A 14,174-nucleotide genomic window follows, 5' to 3' on the forward strand; every position below is an offset into this window, starting at 1 on the left:
TAGAATTCCTAGCAGGCGGATATAAAACAACAGGGCTTGCCGAGAAGTAATGATTGAACAATGACTGATCTCGGCTGCCTCTCTCAATTCAAGAGAATCTTCGAGGCGCACAGAAAATTTGCTATCCTTCATTTCAACACATTTAACAAGCACATTACTTCAAAGACACTTTAGGGAATAGATTTTAATTTTACAAAGGCATGTTGGTTAAAGTTGAAAAAAAAAAAAAAATTGCGAGGAGCTTCCTTAATGGAAACAGAAACTGTAAATAAAGTCCAGATTTTCAGGACTACAGAAGCATCCGTGGCGCCAAATAGGTTAACAGATAAGAAATTGAGTAAGACTTTCCGGCATTCCTATATATACACACACACACACAATCTTACTCCAGAGACAGAATCAACAGACTGAAAGATTTACGTTTCTAACATGTGCAATCGTTCCGTCTATGAAATACCCACTCCTGTGATGCAATCATTTCTCTTTCGGTTCAAGATGGATATTAGCATACTGCATCAAAATGTTCTATTTATAAACAGTGTACAACTCTACTTAAAATGAAATTAAATCAGAGATTCTACTGAAATACGTTGTGTAATGGATCCTTTCCCTAACCTTTTATCTTTCAAACCCTATCCTATTCCCTAAATAGAGTAAAGCGAAGTTAGCAGTCTAGTACCTGGTCAACGGATGGTAGAGGAGCTTAATAAAAGTATCTAAGACTACGAGAAGGTCCATATATTTGTTTGCCAGAGACGTAATGATTAGAAATGGAGATAACACAATGTAATAAACCAGCAGAACTGTAAGATCCAATGATAAAATGTCTAATGTCAGAGGCCTCTAGAAAGGGACAAATCACAACGTGTACAAATGAGACCACACAACATGATACTTGTGCATTGCCTTTCTACTCTCAAATGCATTGTTCATACTAAGATCAGCAAGAGCTATTCGGACCTGCAGGGAAGACATCAGGCGCCATCCAGCCTCGGCAATAATAATCCACCGCCACAGATGTTAGAGTGAACATATATGTAAACAAGGGATTGGTAAAAGGGTCCTCCAGGTTGAATCAGAAGAGACAGACCCTTAGGACAGAGGGAAGTGGCTGAGCGCCAGTCGACTAACATTCTACACATCTGCTCAGAAGGCATGCACCACCGGCACATTTCCACAGTAAATGCCAGAAGGTACACGCCTAAACATTACACTTTGGGGCAGTCCGATGAACTACAGCAACCCATCTGACATCGCATACCTGGAGTAGTTAAATATACTCTGTGCAAAATCTAAATATGCATCTGCTAGAACTGCAAACTGCACGTGGCATCTCTAATTTCTCTGGGGACCCCTTTATGAAAAGTTTGGCATACACAGATGTGTCCTAATTCTCCTGGGGTCTTTGTGCCATATGGCGCCATAGGTAGCCTTTTCCATACTTGTGAACTTTTTCCTGAATTTTGGGTCTTGTTCGCATCGGAGATGCGAGACTTGTGAGTAGTATCTATAAAGGGCCTAGAGATGGGTCTGAAAGTGCCTGAGAGCCAAAGCGCACACAGTTTTTGGGTAAAGAAGAATATTCAATTTAACGCTTTCGTTTCCCCACATCATCCATGACAAATTTTTATTAATGTTTCGAAAAAAACCTTAACAGGAAAATATGCAGGAGAGTGTTACAGCCAGTAAAGGGTATTAGGTTGCTCTTTGTCTTACTTTTATGATATTAAAGATATGTCCACTTACAGTAAATATTTAATCAAATAATACAATAAGCCGATGGACCTGGACCCTTGCTGTTCAAGAGAACCTAAAGGCCCCCATACACGGTGCGACTCAAAGTTGGTAAGATGAGTTGTACCATAGCCCTTGAAATTTTTCATAAGATGTGTCCAAATGGTGTACGATTAATCGTTACGATCATAGGATAAGATGCATAGAAGTGTATCACATTGTACTCAAAAGATCGTAGATCTCTCTGCAAAACCATCTGATCTGCGATCCAACTAGAGGACGGCGGGGATGCGCATTGGGGTCGCAGAACACACAAAATACACCTATTTTCACACGATTGGTCTGTCCAACCTGTCGTAACTGGCCCGATATCATGTAAAAAATCGTCCAGTACCTTAAAACACACTTACCCAGAACCGCTGTTATGGTTAATTTCACTATGCAATTGAGAGTATATCCCCCAGCCCTATGGTTTCGTGATTGGCTGTCATTGCTGACAGTCATCTGAAAGCACCAATCCCAAAACAGTAAGGAAGTGGTTGGTTCTTCCAATACCTAATGCACTTCGATGTGAAGTGACAACTTGCACCCCTTTAATTGAAGAAATCAGCAGTTGGAGGGCGTTCCCTTTTAAGACAATAAAAGTTTGTCTAAACTTTTTTCACAGAACCCATTAGCCATCCAAATAAGAGTCTTGTGATCAACTACAAATCAAATAAATGATCAATAAGCACTTAATAGAGTCGATACAGAAGCAACAATAATTGCTGGCCTTTATAAATGTTAAGAGCAAAACGCTGAAGCAAAAATATTTAAATTGGAATAAATGTTTCAAATTATGATCCCTATTCCCAGGTGTCTGGCCTCCAGAAAACGGTCTACATAGGTAGACCAGGTAATGCACATTAATGAATTATTATTTTAAAAATACTGCCTGATTTTTGCTATGTAGAGCGCAAATGCTGGGGAGCTGTATTTTTACAGCATGTTGAACTAGAACACCTCCCTCCACACACACACAAACCCTAAATCTGGCCACCCATTTTGTATTTGCCACCCTTGCTTTGCAACAGAGTTTTGCCAAGGTACTCCAAGCTTTAAATGAGGCTCTGTGTGTGTTATGCAGAAACAGTACATATAGAAGTAACTATCACAGACCTATGGGACTCTTTTTAGCAAGGAGGGATATTATAAAAAATAAGGGTTTGCTTTACTTCATAAAGACAGACTGGCTTGGACAATATATGCTTATTCAGTAATCCCTAAGGTGCATACACACGGTCAGATTTGTCAGATGAACGATTGAACGATCTGAACGATTTGATGAACAATTTGAACTACGAACAATTTTTGACTGCATTAAAATGAATGGAATTGTCCAAATCTGACTGCAAACACATCAGATGTCAGATATCGTTATCTGACCATCGGGAACGCGCATCGTTCAGACATGTCAAATATGTCAGATTTTCCTTCAGATATGAACGATTTTTTAAATAGTTATCGTTCAGATTTGAAGAAAAATCTGACCGTGTGTATGCACCATTACTGCTTGAATGCTATTAACTATTTATATGCTTATAATCCCTGACTGTGCATATTGCTTGCTTTTAGCCAGAGATCGAGGATAAAAAGGTAAATGATTTTATGCAGAGAATTTTATATATTTTAAGCTGCATACACACACAACGATTTTGCTACCAACGATTTTATGAACGATTTTTTGAGCGATTTTCTGTCAGATCTGTCAGATTTTTTTAAAGTGTAATGAACGATTTTTTGAACTACAAACGATTTTTATAACTTCCCTTAATGAAAATCGTTCAGTCGGTCAGTCAGAATGAACTACAAACGGGAATGCGCATGAACGATAATCGTTCGTTATAACTTCGAAACTGAACGATTTTTTCAACAATTTAACGAAAGCGACGTCGTTATAGTTAAATCGTTCAAAAAAAAAATCGGTACGTGTGTATGCACCTTTATTGTTCTTTTCAGATATTATGTAATATATTGTGTGTATTTTATGCGTTTCATATTGATAAAATATTTGAACAAAACTTTTTTGAGCCTAGGTGTCCTCATATTAATAAGAAGCAGATAGTTATTTTTATTTGAAAGTACCATAGCGCAGTGATTTGTGTGGTGTCACTTCAGAAAGAAAAACATACAGTACACTAACTGTACCAAAGGATGCTTTCCTAAGGGCTTCCTCAATTGTCTGCCTTAATTTTGTTCCCTGGACGCGTGAAATTTCGGGTCAGCCACGGGGGTTTCGCTATTCAATTGGCCGTGAGAATCTCAGTCGCGGTAATTTCTATAGGATTGAACGCAGCTTTTTTCCTCGCAGCTCCAGAGCAGGTGCAAAGTCGGGGAACATGTCTATTTAAGCTAAAAAGGTCAGGACTTTGTTCAGAACCCCTGGGAACCCCTCCCCCCTAATGATCAACCAGGAAACTAGAAGTATTTAATTAGCTTAATTAGTGTAATAAATTACATGCCATTATGGGTATGAAATGCTGCAAAGTGCAGAACAAATCGGTTAAAAGTTGTGGGACAGATACTATATATGGGGGTGCTGCATGGATGGGGAACACTTTTATAGTGGCTTAAAATAACAAACAAATAGCTAACAGGTATTTTATGTGCCCCTAAAAATAAGCAATTTAAAACCTATTACGAACTTCATATAATTTTTCTTTGGGACAGTAATAGAGATCTATTATGTTAACCGATATTAATTTGCCTGTTATTTAGGATGCAGGATGATTTCCCCATAATTTTTTATTACATTTGCTGCGGATTTTTGCGGAAAAAAATAATTGGACCCTATATTTTGCAATTCGAGGAGTCGGAAATTGGTTGCGATGGCCACATTATTTTTATCTGCAAATATCTGCCCGATGGTTTGTGTACACAGATTGTGAGAGACATGCGCAGCATCTGTAGAGCACTTATGCTGGTCTCCCTCTCAGAGACTGCTCGCAGTTCCCATAAGCCACAGCCTGATTGACAGCCTGAGGCCTTTTGTCGGCAGGGAGTGGGCATGCCGCCCCCATTTTCTGGGAGGGCAGAGGCCAGGGCAGACTTCCTGGCCTCAGCTACAAAGCTGTAAGAGGCAACCTCAGAGTGACTCAGATTGCCAATGGTCTTGCAGACGATTTGATGTCGTGTCTTAGGACGCAGCACACGGATATGTGATGCAGTCAGGAGTCGTCTATATACACACCAGACCAGGGGTGTTTCTAGAGAGGAGGGGGCCCGTGTGCAGTCTCCAACACGGGTTCCCTCCTCTCCGCCCGGCAGCGCACTGATTTGTGCGCGGCCAGCGCCGAAGTCATAGACTCTGGGCACTATAGTATGCCCAGAGTTTATAGTGTCTGCAGAGGTCACCGGGAAAATGGCCGCCGCGGCCATTTTCCAGTCGTTTTACAGAGCCGGACCCCCGCGGCGACGTGGGCGGAGAGGTAGGTAATATTAGGAGTGCAGGGTGTGTGGTGCGGGGCCCCCCTGGACCCAGGGGCCCGTGTTCCCCGCACACATTATAGATACGCCCCTGCACCAGACTCCTCCTGCTGCATATTAATTGTATGGTATTGGAAAGCCGCTTCCCTGTGGCTGGGCAATACAGTACAACTCTGAACCAGGCCCTATGCCCCTTAGATGCCACTTTCCTTTTTTCCCATGTTGTTCATAACCCAAGTACAGTGTTTCTAAAATGTCTCCACTACCGCTAGGATGTACACAATGAATAATACATAACGTAAACCCTTTGAAGTTTCGCATTCTATCGCTTTAGTGATATTAAACAAGTAAGCTACAGCCTCACCTAAATTAACCTGAACTAACTACCATTTCCAGCATGTCCAGAACAGCGATTCCATCCGAGGATTCACTATATGAGAGATGAACATTCCGAAGCACTCAAATAGCTTTTAGCCTCTCAGTCACATAGTAAAATGTATGTTGAATTACCAAAAGCCATTATGCCTACCTACAATGACTTCAACAAGCTATTTAAGAATTAAGCTGAAATGTCTTAAAAGCATTTTGAACCTGGATGCCAATAACTCAATGAGCATCTCTTCATTTTCTACCTAGAGGTGACAATTGAGGCCCTTTACCAAAGTTATTCTGTGATATATAGACGAAACATAAAGCACATTGGAAGTTTTACATTGTGGTTTATGAATCACCAACATGCAGCAAAATGTAATTTGAATGACAACTATTTTACAATGTACGGATTAAAACCTGAAATAACTTGCAGTCTATTTTTTTTTCTTCCTTTCTTATATATTTATGTAAATATAAAATAAAAAGACAATTAAAAAAATCAATGTATTATGATCTGAACATTTGGAATGTTCTGTATGCTGCATATTCTTGCCGATAACAGAAGATATTGTTTTGCAGCCGGGACTATTGCAGCCAGGGACTATTGCAGCCAGGGACTATTGGCAGAACATATAGATGTTGATATAGATGACAGTGGTGTGTGATGGAGGTCAGTCCACACTATTAATAACTTATGCAGGTTTCGGCCTTACTAACCAGGCAGAACAATATGCAGGGTAACAGAGTGTTAATGCCTGGAACACGTAGGGTTAGTGCAGGTAGTATGCTGTGTAGAGAAGCACTCACCTATACAGTGGTGGCAGTGGAATATATAATGTAGCTAGCGGTGCTATATGCAGGGTCTCTGGTGCACTATACAGGAGACTCAGGGGCTCGTTTTCCTCTGTGTAGGACGTAGAGAGTAAAGTGCAGTAGCACATCCAGCCATGGTCGGTGGTTGAGCTGACGTCAGCGCATCTCGGACCCAGCGGTAACAGAGGGAGAGGCAGCACAGAGCACACTCCCCTCTCAGCAGTGTACACATTCTGGGTCCCATTTAGCAAATAACCTTAATACTAGCACCATATTTCGTTAAGTATCACAGTAATAGCGAATATGCCAATGGTATTTAAAATTACTTCCCCTTCCGGCGAGGTTCAGCGGCAACCCCTGACCTGTTGCTGGCAGCCTACCGCTGCCTGCCTTGTTATGAACATGTGTGATGGACAATCTGCACTTGCACGTGACACTTTCACCTGGTGGGGACATAGCAAAAGCTAGAAGGCTTTGCTGAATTTTGAAAGGCTGTTGCTGGGTCCCCATTGTTGGCAATGGAGACCGTTTCACTCTCGCCATCTACAGATGGATTAAGCGCGGTTTGTTAACATTGAAAGGAGGACATAACCCCTTTTGCGAGTGCTGAAGGGTTTATGTCTCATTGTTAAGCAGGGCCCAGAATTTTGTATTGCTTATGTTTGCAGCGATACATGTACAAAAGGTACCACCGGCATTTATAAATACTTATCTGCCCAGCGACTTTTTATCTCTCCTCAGCGGTGTCCTCTTCTGGATTGCCAAAAGGGTAACGCCATTGGGGAAAAGTCAATGTAAAATGCACATGCATGGCAAGTGTCTAGACATATGCGAATTTGTTTAACCCGGTAGGGATCCAGTGAAGCCTCTATACGGGTCCCCACTGCCGGATATAGTTAAGGCATAGGTAACGCCATTTGCATGGCGGTGCCTATAAGCCATAGCAGCTAAAGTATTTTTGCTTGGTAAATAATTAAGCCATAGAGTTTTTGGATGGTGGTAAAGTACAGGTAAAGTAGGGTAAGGCTGGAGAACCTTTGTTAAATAATAGGTACAAGCGATGAGAGTCTTTTACCAGCTTTTACACCGGCAAATGGAACTTCACCATTTGCCAAATATACCTCTTAGTAACGATCTACACAAACTGTAAGCTAATGTCATAAGGAGCTGACAGTGGTCTTCTCTTTTAGTTTACAGAAAAGGATCAACAGCTTTTACAAATGTAGAAATTTAAGGACATCCACAAACTGTAAATACAAAATCTCAGGTTGCCGCTGGGTGGTCCTTCACCGGCATGGCAACTATACATAAAACAAAAAACTTGGCTGCCAGCGACTCGCCACCAGCTGTTGAACTAGAAGTCTCAGCACACTTGGAAGGGTATGCTGAGGTTTAGAACTTTAAACCAGTGGCATTATAAAGGACTATAACTCGGAACAAGCTTTAATTTGTCTAATTTGCTGAAGGGTAATCAAAGTCTGGTATTTGTTACAGGACAGGTGTGCGATTCACACCCCGTAATTATATAGAACATTTGAGTGCAGTAAACGCTGTGGACAGTAACGCGGAAAGGTTACGGAGCTGTACCTGCCGTGAGTCCTTGTAAGATTTGCATACTTGGCTGTGAACCTCGAAGGCAACATGACATTTCATAAAAAGCAATTTGGTCACAGTGACCTTTACTCCAAAACACATGTAACTCCCTGGACACTTCTGGTCCGTTTCCAATTGCTGGTTTAATTGCATGTTTAAATTTATCATTTTCCAAAAGCAGAGAACAAAGGCTTCCGAGACATTCAACAATGTGGTTAAAATGTAACTTATAATTAAACCCTGCTCATGCACATTTCATATGCCCCACTGGGAAAATATTGAAAGGACCAACTTGGAGAGTGAATGCCTATGAAGCACTTGGGAAGTTTGGCTATTTAAAATCAAATTTGCTAAATCTTTATAAAAAAAAAAAGGGTATATAGTAAGCATAGAAAAACAAAACTGATTACAAACAAACACATCATGCGATCAAAAACATTTGACAGTGCTCTACATATAGCTGTACAATATAGTAACATACAGCATGAGGAAAGACAGGTATCAATATACACATCAACAATAACCACCACAAAATCATCATATAACGTAAAGGGGAACATAAGGATAGGTAAAAGAAAGAGCAGGCAGTTATCCAAAAAATAATAATGGTGATGACAATTTCCAGATCTTATTTTATACATTTAAAATAAGGTGAATTCCCCCTTTAAAGCTGGCAATGCCCATGCACACAAAACCATAATGGTAAATACACATTACTATACGACAGATTTTCACCTTAATATTTTGGTTGACACACGGTCTGACTCTGCTACGGACATGAATTGGACAGAACCTGTGGGGGGCCATATTGGACAGATCTGAGAGTTAGGCGCTACAGCTGAGCTGCATACTGTATTAGCACACAAGCAGGGGTGTAGCTATAGGGGGTGCATCCAGGGTCCGGCCCCCCCCCCCTACACATAGTTACTCTACACCACACTCCAGTGTACTACTAAGTGGGGGGCAGACGCTCACCTCCTGAGCCCTGTGGGCGGCTCTTTTCTTTGCAGTGTGCTGCTGCAGGCACATCTGGTATCCTGGCTGGCAGTCCTTACGGACTCTAGGAGGAGGCGTGGCCGTGGTGGCTCAGCATGGCCACGCCTCCTCCCAGCAACAGTGAGTACTGGAGAGACAGAGCCGGCGGGAATAATCTGATGTGCCTGCAGCAGCACACTGCAAAGAAAGAAGCCAGCGCCCACAGTGCTCAGGAGGTGAGCGCCTGCCCCACATTTTGTAGTACACCTCAGGGGGAGGGGGGACACATGCAAATTTTAATTTGGGGCCCTCCTATGTCTAGTTAAGCCCCTGCACAGGGGACACTGCCAGTGGGATCAGCAGACAAAAGAATGACAGCAGCCACCTGCTGATTGGATATACAGGCAAGCCCAATCATTTAAGTGCTGCATATGGCCATTTTGACAAAATCATTGATGTGACGCTAGCATTAGGATTAGATCCCTTTTTTTAAAATAATGTTAACACGTTTGACAAACACAATTTGATTATTTTGAGTTAAAATCCAAAATCACCACCCCAGACCCAACACCTGATGTAGATCTAGGGAGCGAAGCAGAACAGGAAACACCAACAGGATGCATTTTAGTTGACACTATCCGACAAAATCTGAAAAACTGAATCTCTCCGTCTACGGTCACGCACAGCACATATACGCAGTAGATTACAAAACACGCTACAAACGTATTACCAATGACAGAAACACGGTGACTCACCAGGGTGCGCCATATATTCTGAATCCTTTCACAGTGACTTCTGAATCTTGCAAGTAAATACTGTTCGTGATGAGTGACTGCACATTGTCAAAGTCTTCAGGTTTCAATTTAGAAACCGAGGGAAAGCGGTAGTAATCCTGTTTAACAAGATCCGCCATGAATTCCTTATCAAAAGTAAGTTCATGATTCCCTGCAATCACTATTTTATATTCATATGGTAACGATCCTGGAAGACAGAAAAGGCAAAAATAAAAATCAACACACTTCCAAAGCAAACCAGGCAAACAAAAACAAATAAAAGTATTTCTTTCATTCTTATTTTAGGTTTTATATTTATTTTACATATTTACATTTCATTTATTATTATTATCATCATCATTTATATGGCGCCACAAGTGTTCTGCAGCACCTTACACAGTACATAAACAATTAGGTTGACTTACAGTACAATACAATACAGGACATGGATAATATACATTGCTACATTAGCGACCATAACACCCAGATAAGCAACAGAGCAAAGCAACCAAGTGTTAGGTGCCCTAGTGGGGAGTAAGAAGTAGATGAAAGAAAAGTAAGGAGAAGCACAAGAGGGTAGAGGGCCCTGCTCATAAGAGCTTACATTCTAAAAGGAGAGGCACAGACAAACAGGAGTGACACAGATGGGGTAGGCAGGGAGGAAGGAGCATGTAGCAGCAAGTTAGGATGAGAGCTGGAAGGCTATGATGAGTGGGTCTTGAGAGCCCGTCTGAAGGATTGTAGAGAGGTGGAGAGTCTGATGGGGAGAGGGAGAGAGTTCCAGAGGTGGGGAGCAGCGCGGGCAAAATCTTGGAGGCGGGAGTGGTAGGAAGTAATCAGTTGGCATGAGAGGTGGCGTGCATTTGTTGAACGAAGAGGGCGGACAGGAGAGTGAAGGGACATCCCACCTACATTTTATGAAAGGGACACAGATAGTCCTCCCCAATTTCATTATGACTGGAGGTCCCACCTAAACAGCTAGGTCAGCCAATCACAATGAAGTACAAATGCAGCAGCCAATCACTTTGCAGTAATGAACGGGGGTGCCAGGAGGAATGGGAGAGAAGTTGTGACAGCATTTGAAAAGTATTTGAAAGTTTTAGGGTCCTTCACCTTTAAGCCTTTATTATGGATTTACTTATTTACACGGTCCCCGTATCAAATGTTTGGGGGGTGGGGGTATGGCAGAAGGAACTTCATCACAGGTGGCAGGTAGCATCCCACCGTGCACCCTCTCCCCACACACTGCCTGGTGGGCTCCGTGCAAGAGAGAGGGGGGAGGCTGCGAGTCTGAAATGCCTGCAGCCAGTGAAGGGTGGACAGAGTTGGACGGGGGCAGCTGGTAACCTCCCTCCGGCGGGGGAAGCCCTGCTCAGTAAGCATCAACACTACCAACTGCGCCCACGCTGGCCAGCGCACTTAGCAAGCTGGGCCTGGCCCGGGTGGTGTAAGAAAAATGCTGGACGCAGCGCCCATCAATAAGCTCCTTGGAAGAACACCGCAGGTGTTGCAATAACTTGACCCAATCTGCTGCACAGAGCCTACAGACAAAGAAGCATTAAAGTTACAATCAATGCATCTTACATTTGGCCGAGTCCACCTAAACTAGACTTCACATGTGTATCGTAATATTAAGAAAATGTTCTAAAACACAGTAACAAATGAAAGTCAAGAATCTTCTGTACAAAATAAACTCAAACTATTCAAAAATAAGAATATCGTATACGGTATGCAGTAACATCTTTTATAGGTGAAACAAAGCTGAAGTCAGTATAGGAAATAACATTAAAACACGATTTGAAGTTGAATGATTCGAGATGTAATATAAGAAGTTATAACATTCCTATTGTATTTTACGCAGTCCTGCCCAGCAGCAGGACATTATGACCATCTCCTAACATCCCCGAAGGGCGACACTGACCTGTTCCCAGGGATAATAGCAAGTCAGGGGAATTAGCTCCTATGAAGTGTGTGTGGTGGGCACAGCAAGTGGAGTCTTCCACCTTTTGTTAACACTGCGGCAGACAACAAAACAGCACAAGCACAGTGGAAGTTCAGGCTTTGACCTCTCACTCCCTACGCGTCAGGCTTCATTAGCTTTCATTGGGTCTAGCAGCTGAGGCGTTAATGGTAACAGTATGTTAGAGACACAGCAGCAGAAGATTGGCACATGCAGCTAGACTTATAAATGTCCAGATTAACAATACGTTCGGGGGATTGTTACAGCACTGGAGAAAAAGGAGGTAAATGGTCCTTTCAAAGGGTAAATCAACTCCATAAAAGAAATCAAACCACTTGATTTTTAAGCTGAAGTTCAAAAACATAAAAAGTGGATTATTATTATTTTTTTTTATAGAATATGGAGTTAATTTAGCACCATTTTACGGAAATTCTGCCTTCACTTGTTTCTTTATAAATTAATTATGTTAATTGGTCAAAATACACAAACAGACAAAACAATTCAAGCATACAAACAACACAATCAAAAAGACCATGATTTAAGGGACGCTGAGATAATATTTAAAAAAGAACAAAATGTTATACATTTCTTAGCAACCTTTACTACTCTGGGGGACAAGATACAAAAGTAGAGGAGAGGGGAAAAGGGGAAGGTGGGGAAATATCCAGGAATATAAATCTGTGTTGGAAAAAAAAGTGTTGGAAAAAAAAACCAAAAAAGGCTTTTAAAAAAAAAATAAAAAAAATAAAATTAACTGGTTTAAAGTTAAACGTTTTTGTTGTTTTTTTAAAAGTTTTGTTTGCATTAATGTTTTAGTGAAAAAAAAATTGAATCCTGTTTATTATTTTAATAGTGTGAAACATTGCTATGTATTAGAAACCTTGATCAACCATTATTATTGCTAACATTAACAATCTAAAGTTATACTAATTTTTAGCTCATCAAAAGAGAGCCAGACATACCTGGGTATCCAATTAGCCCTGATATTTATTCAGAGTCGAAAAACGGGGATTTTTCCCCCGATAATACTCTTTTTTGCAGGTTTTTTTCTCCCCCATATCCTATTATTTCAGACGAAAAAATAAGATATTTTCGGGACACATCAGGTCCCCAAAAACAACCCACAATAAGTGCTGTGTCGGACGGCACTTCAGGGCTAATTGGCTAGCCCTGTGATGATCCATTATCAGAGCTAACTCCTGCGCTCCTAATTGGCTGTCGGTAGGTATCCTAACCCTACCCCTCTCCAGTGCCTGACCCTAACCTCCTTCCCCTACTACCTAAACCTAACCTCCCCCTCCCCACACTTAACCCTCCCCGCTAGTGCCTAACCCTAGCCCTCCTCCTAACCCCGCTACTTACCTTCGGGATGCTGGTGGTTGGGATGCCGGCATCGGGATTCTGACAGGTGTCAGGATTCCGGCACCGGCATCCCCTGTGGCGGGAGACTGAACATATCCCCAACAATGCACCAGCCCCTGTATGTACAAAATGCATGTAAAGTTCAGTAAGGAGTTAATATTTGGGGCCCGATTCTCAGTCGGACACTTTTGCGGCATTGTATGTCCTTTCATATGCCAATGCGACAATCCACCAAGGTAAGTCGCAAATCTGTGCATATGAAAGTGCAAGCCTATCCCACCCACTGTTCTAGTGCCCGCAGATGTCACCATTAGTATTGGCACTTGCACCAGCCCCATGCTAGGTGCAAGAGATCTGTCAGAAACAGGTTTGTATGTATGACTCAAAGAGATGTATGTACATACCCATGGCAGTCTCATCAGATATAGCTGCTCTGTGTGTGTGCATACTCACTGGCCAAAGACGCCTACTTCACATCAGTCTCCGCACAAGATACAGCACCCGCACACACAGACTGTTCACTTTGGACGCATCGTGCAATGCATGCTCACACAGTGTCTTGCGATTCAGCTGCATGTGCAGTCGGTTCAAAAATGGGAGTAGCATCCATTTTCACAGATGCGTCAGACTTCGAATCAGGCCCTTAGGGGGCGCGATTCAATTGTTTTGTGCCCCCGCCCCCCCCAGACTGGCCATCTATATGAATTAGCACCTGATGCAGCAATTCAATGGTTTCTCTGTTTGGGAGCCCAAGAGTATTTAACGCGCCTAAAACATTCCACTTGGACGCCCAAACCACCATTAGGGCACACAAACCAACGTACCTTGCACAGATTTCATCTCACACCCCAGGAAGCTGCAAGAAGAAATGTGTACCCCTGCGGCTTTAGGTGTCCGAACAGAGCAACAATTTAATTATTCTCGGTCGGGTGGCTATTTGTATAGACGCCCAGTGGGGGAGAGGGGGGGGGGATCCAAAACAATTAAATTCCCACCCTTAACCCTGCGTCAGGCGCAGCTGGCCTGACAGGCGCCACATAGCTGCTCTCGCTCACCTCTCCACCGCAAGGGGGCGCAGGTGCCTGCCCCTCCTAGTACCTTCCTATCTCTAGGTGCTGTGTGAAACC

At 42.4% G+C, this 14,174-nt stretch overlaps 1 protein-coding gene across 3 annotated transcripts in view; it reads right to left on the minus strand.

The window, feature by feature from the left end:
- Window positions 1-14,174, minus strand: part of MPPED2 (metallophosphoesterase domain containing 2) — a 170,636-nt gene that overhangs the window by 76,803 nt on the left and 79,659 nt on the right. For all 3 annotated transcript variants that reach the window (XM_088470481.1, XM_088470483.1, XM_088470482.1), the window contains exon 4: window positions 9,708-9,933. In XM_088470481.1, coding sequence (XP_088326607.1) covers window positions 9,708-9,933 — 226 coding nt within the window. The remainder of the gene's footprint in view (window positions 1-9,707; window positions 9,934-14,174) is intronic.

The sequence above is a fragment of the Taudactylus pleione genome, unplaced genomic scaffold (assembly GCF_031769625.1).
Source record: "Taudactylus pleione unplaced genomic scaffold, aTauple2 ptg000100l, whole genome shotgun sequence".
In the NCBI taxonomy this organism is placed as follows: domain Eukaryota; kingdom Metazoa; phylum Chordata; class Amphibia; order Anura; family Myobatrachidae; genus Taudactylus; species Taudactylus pleione.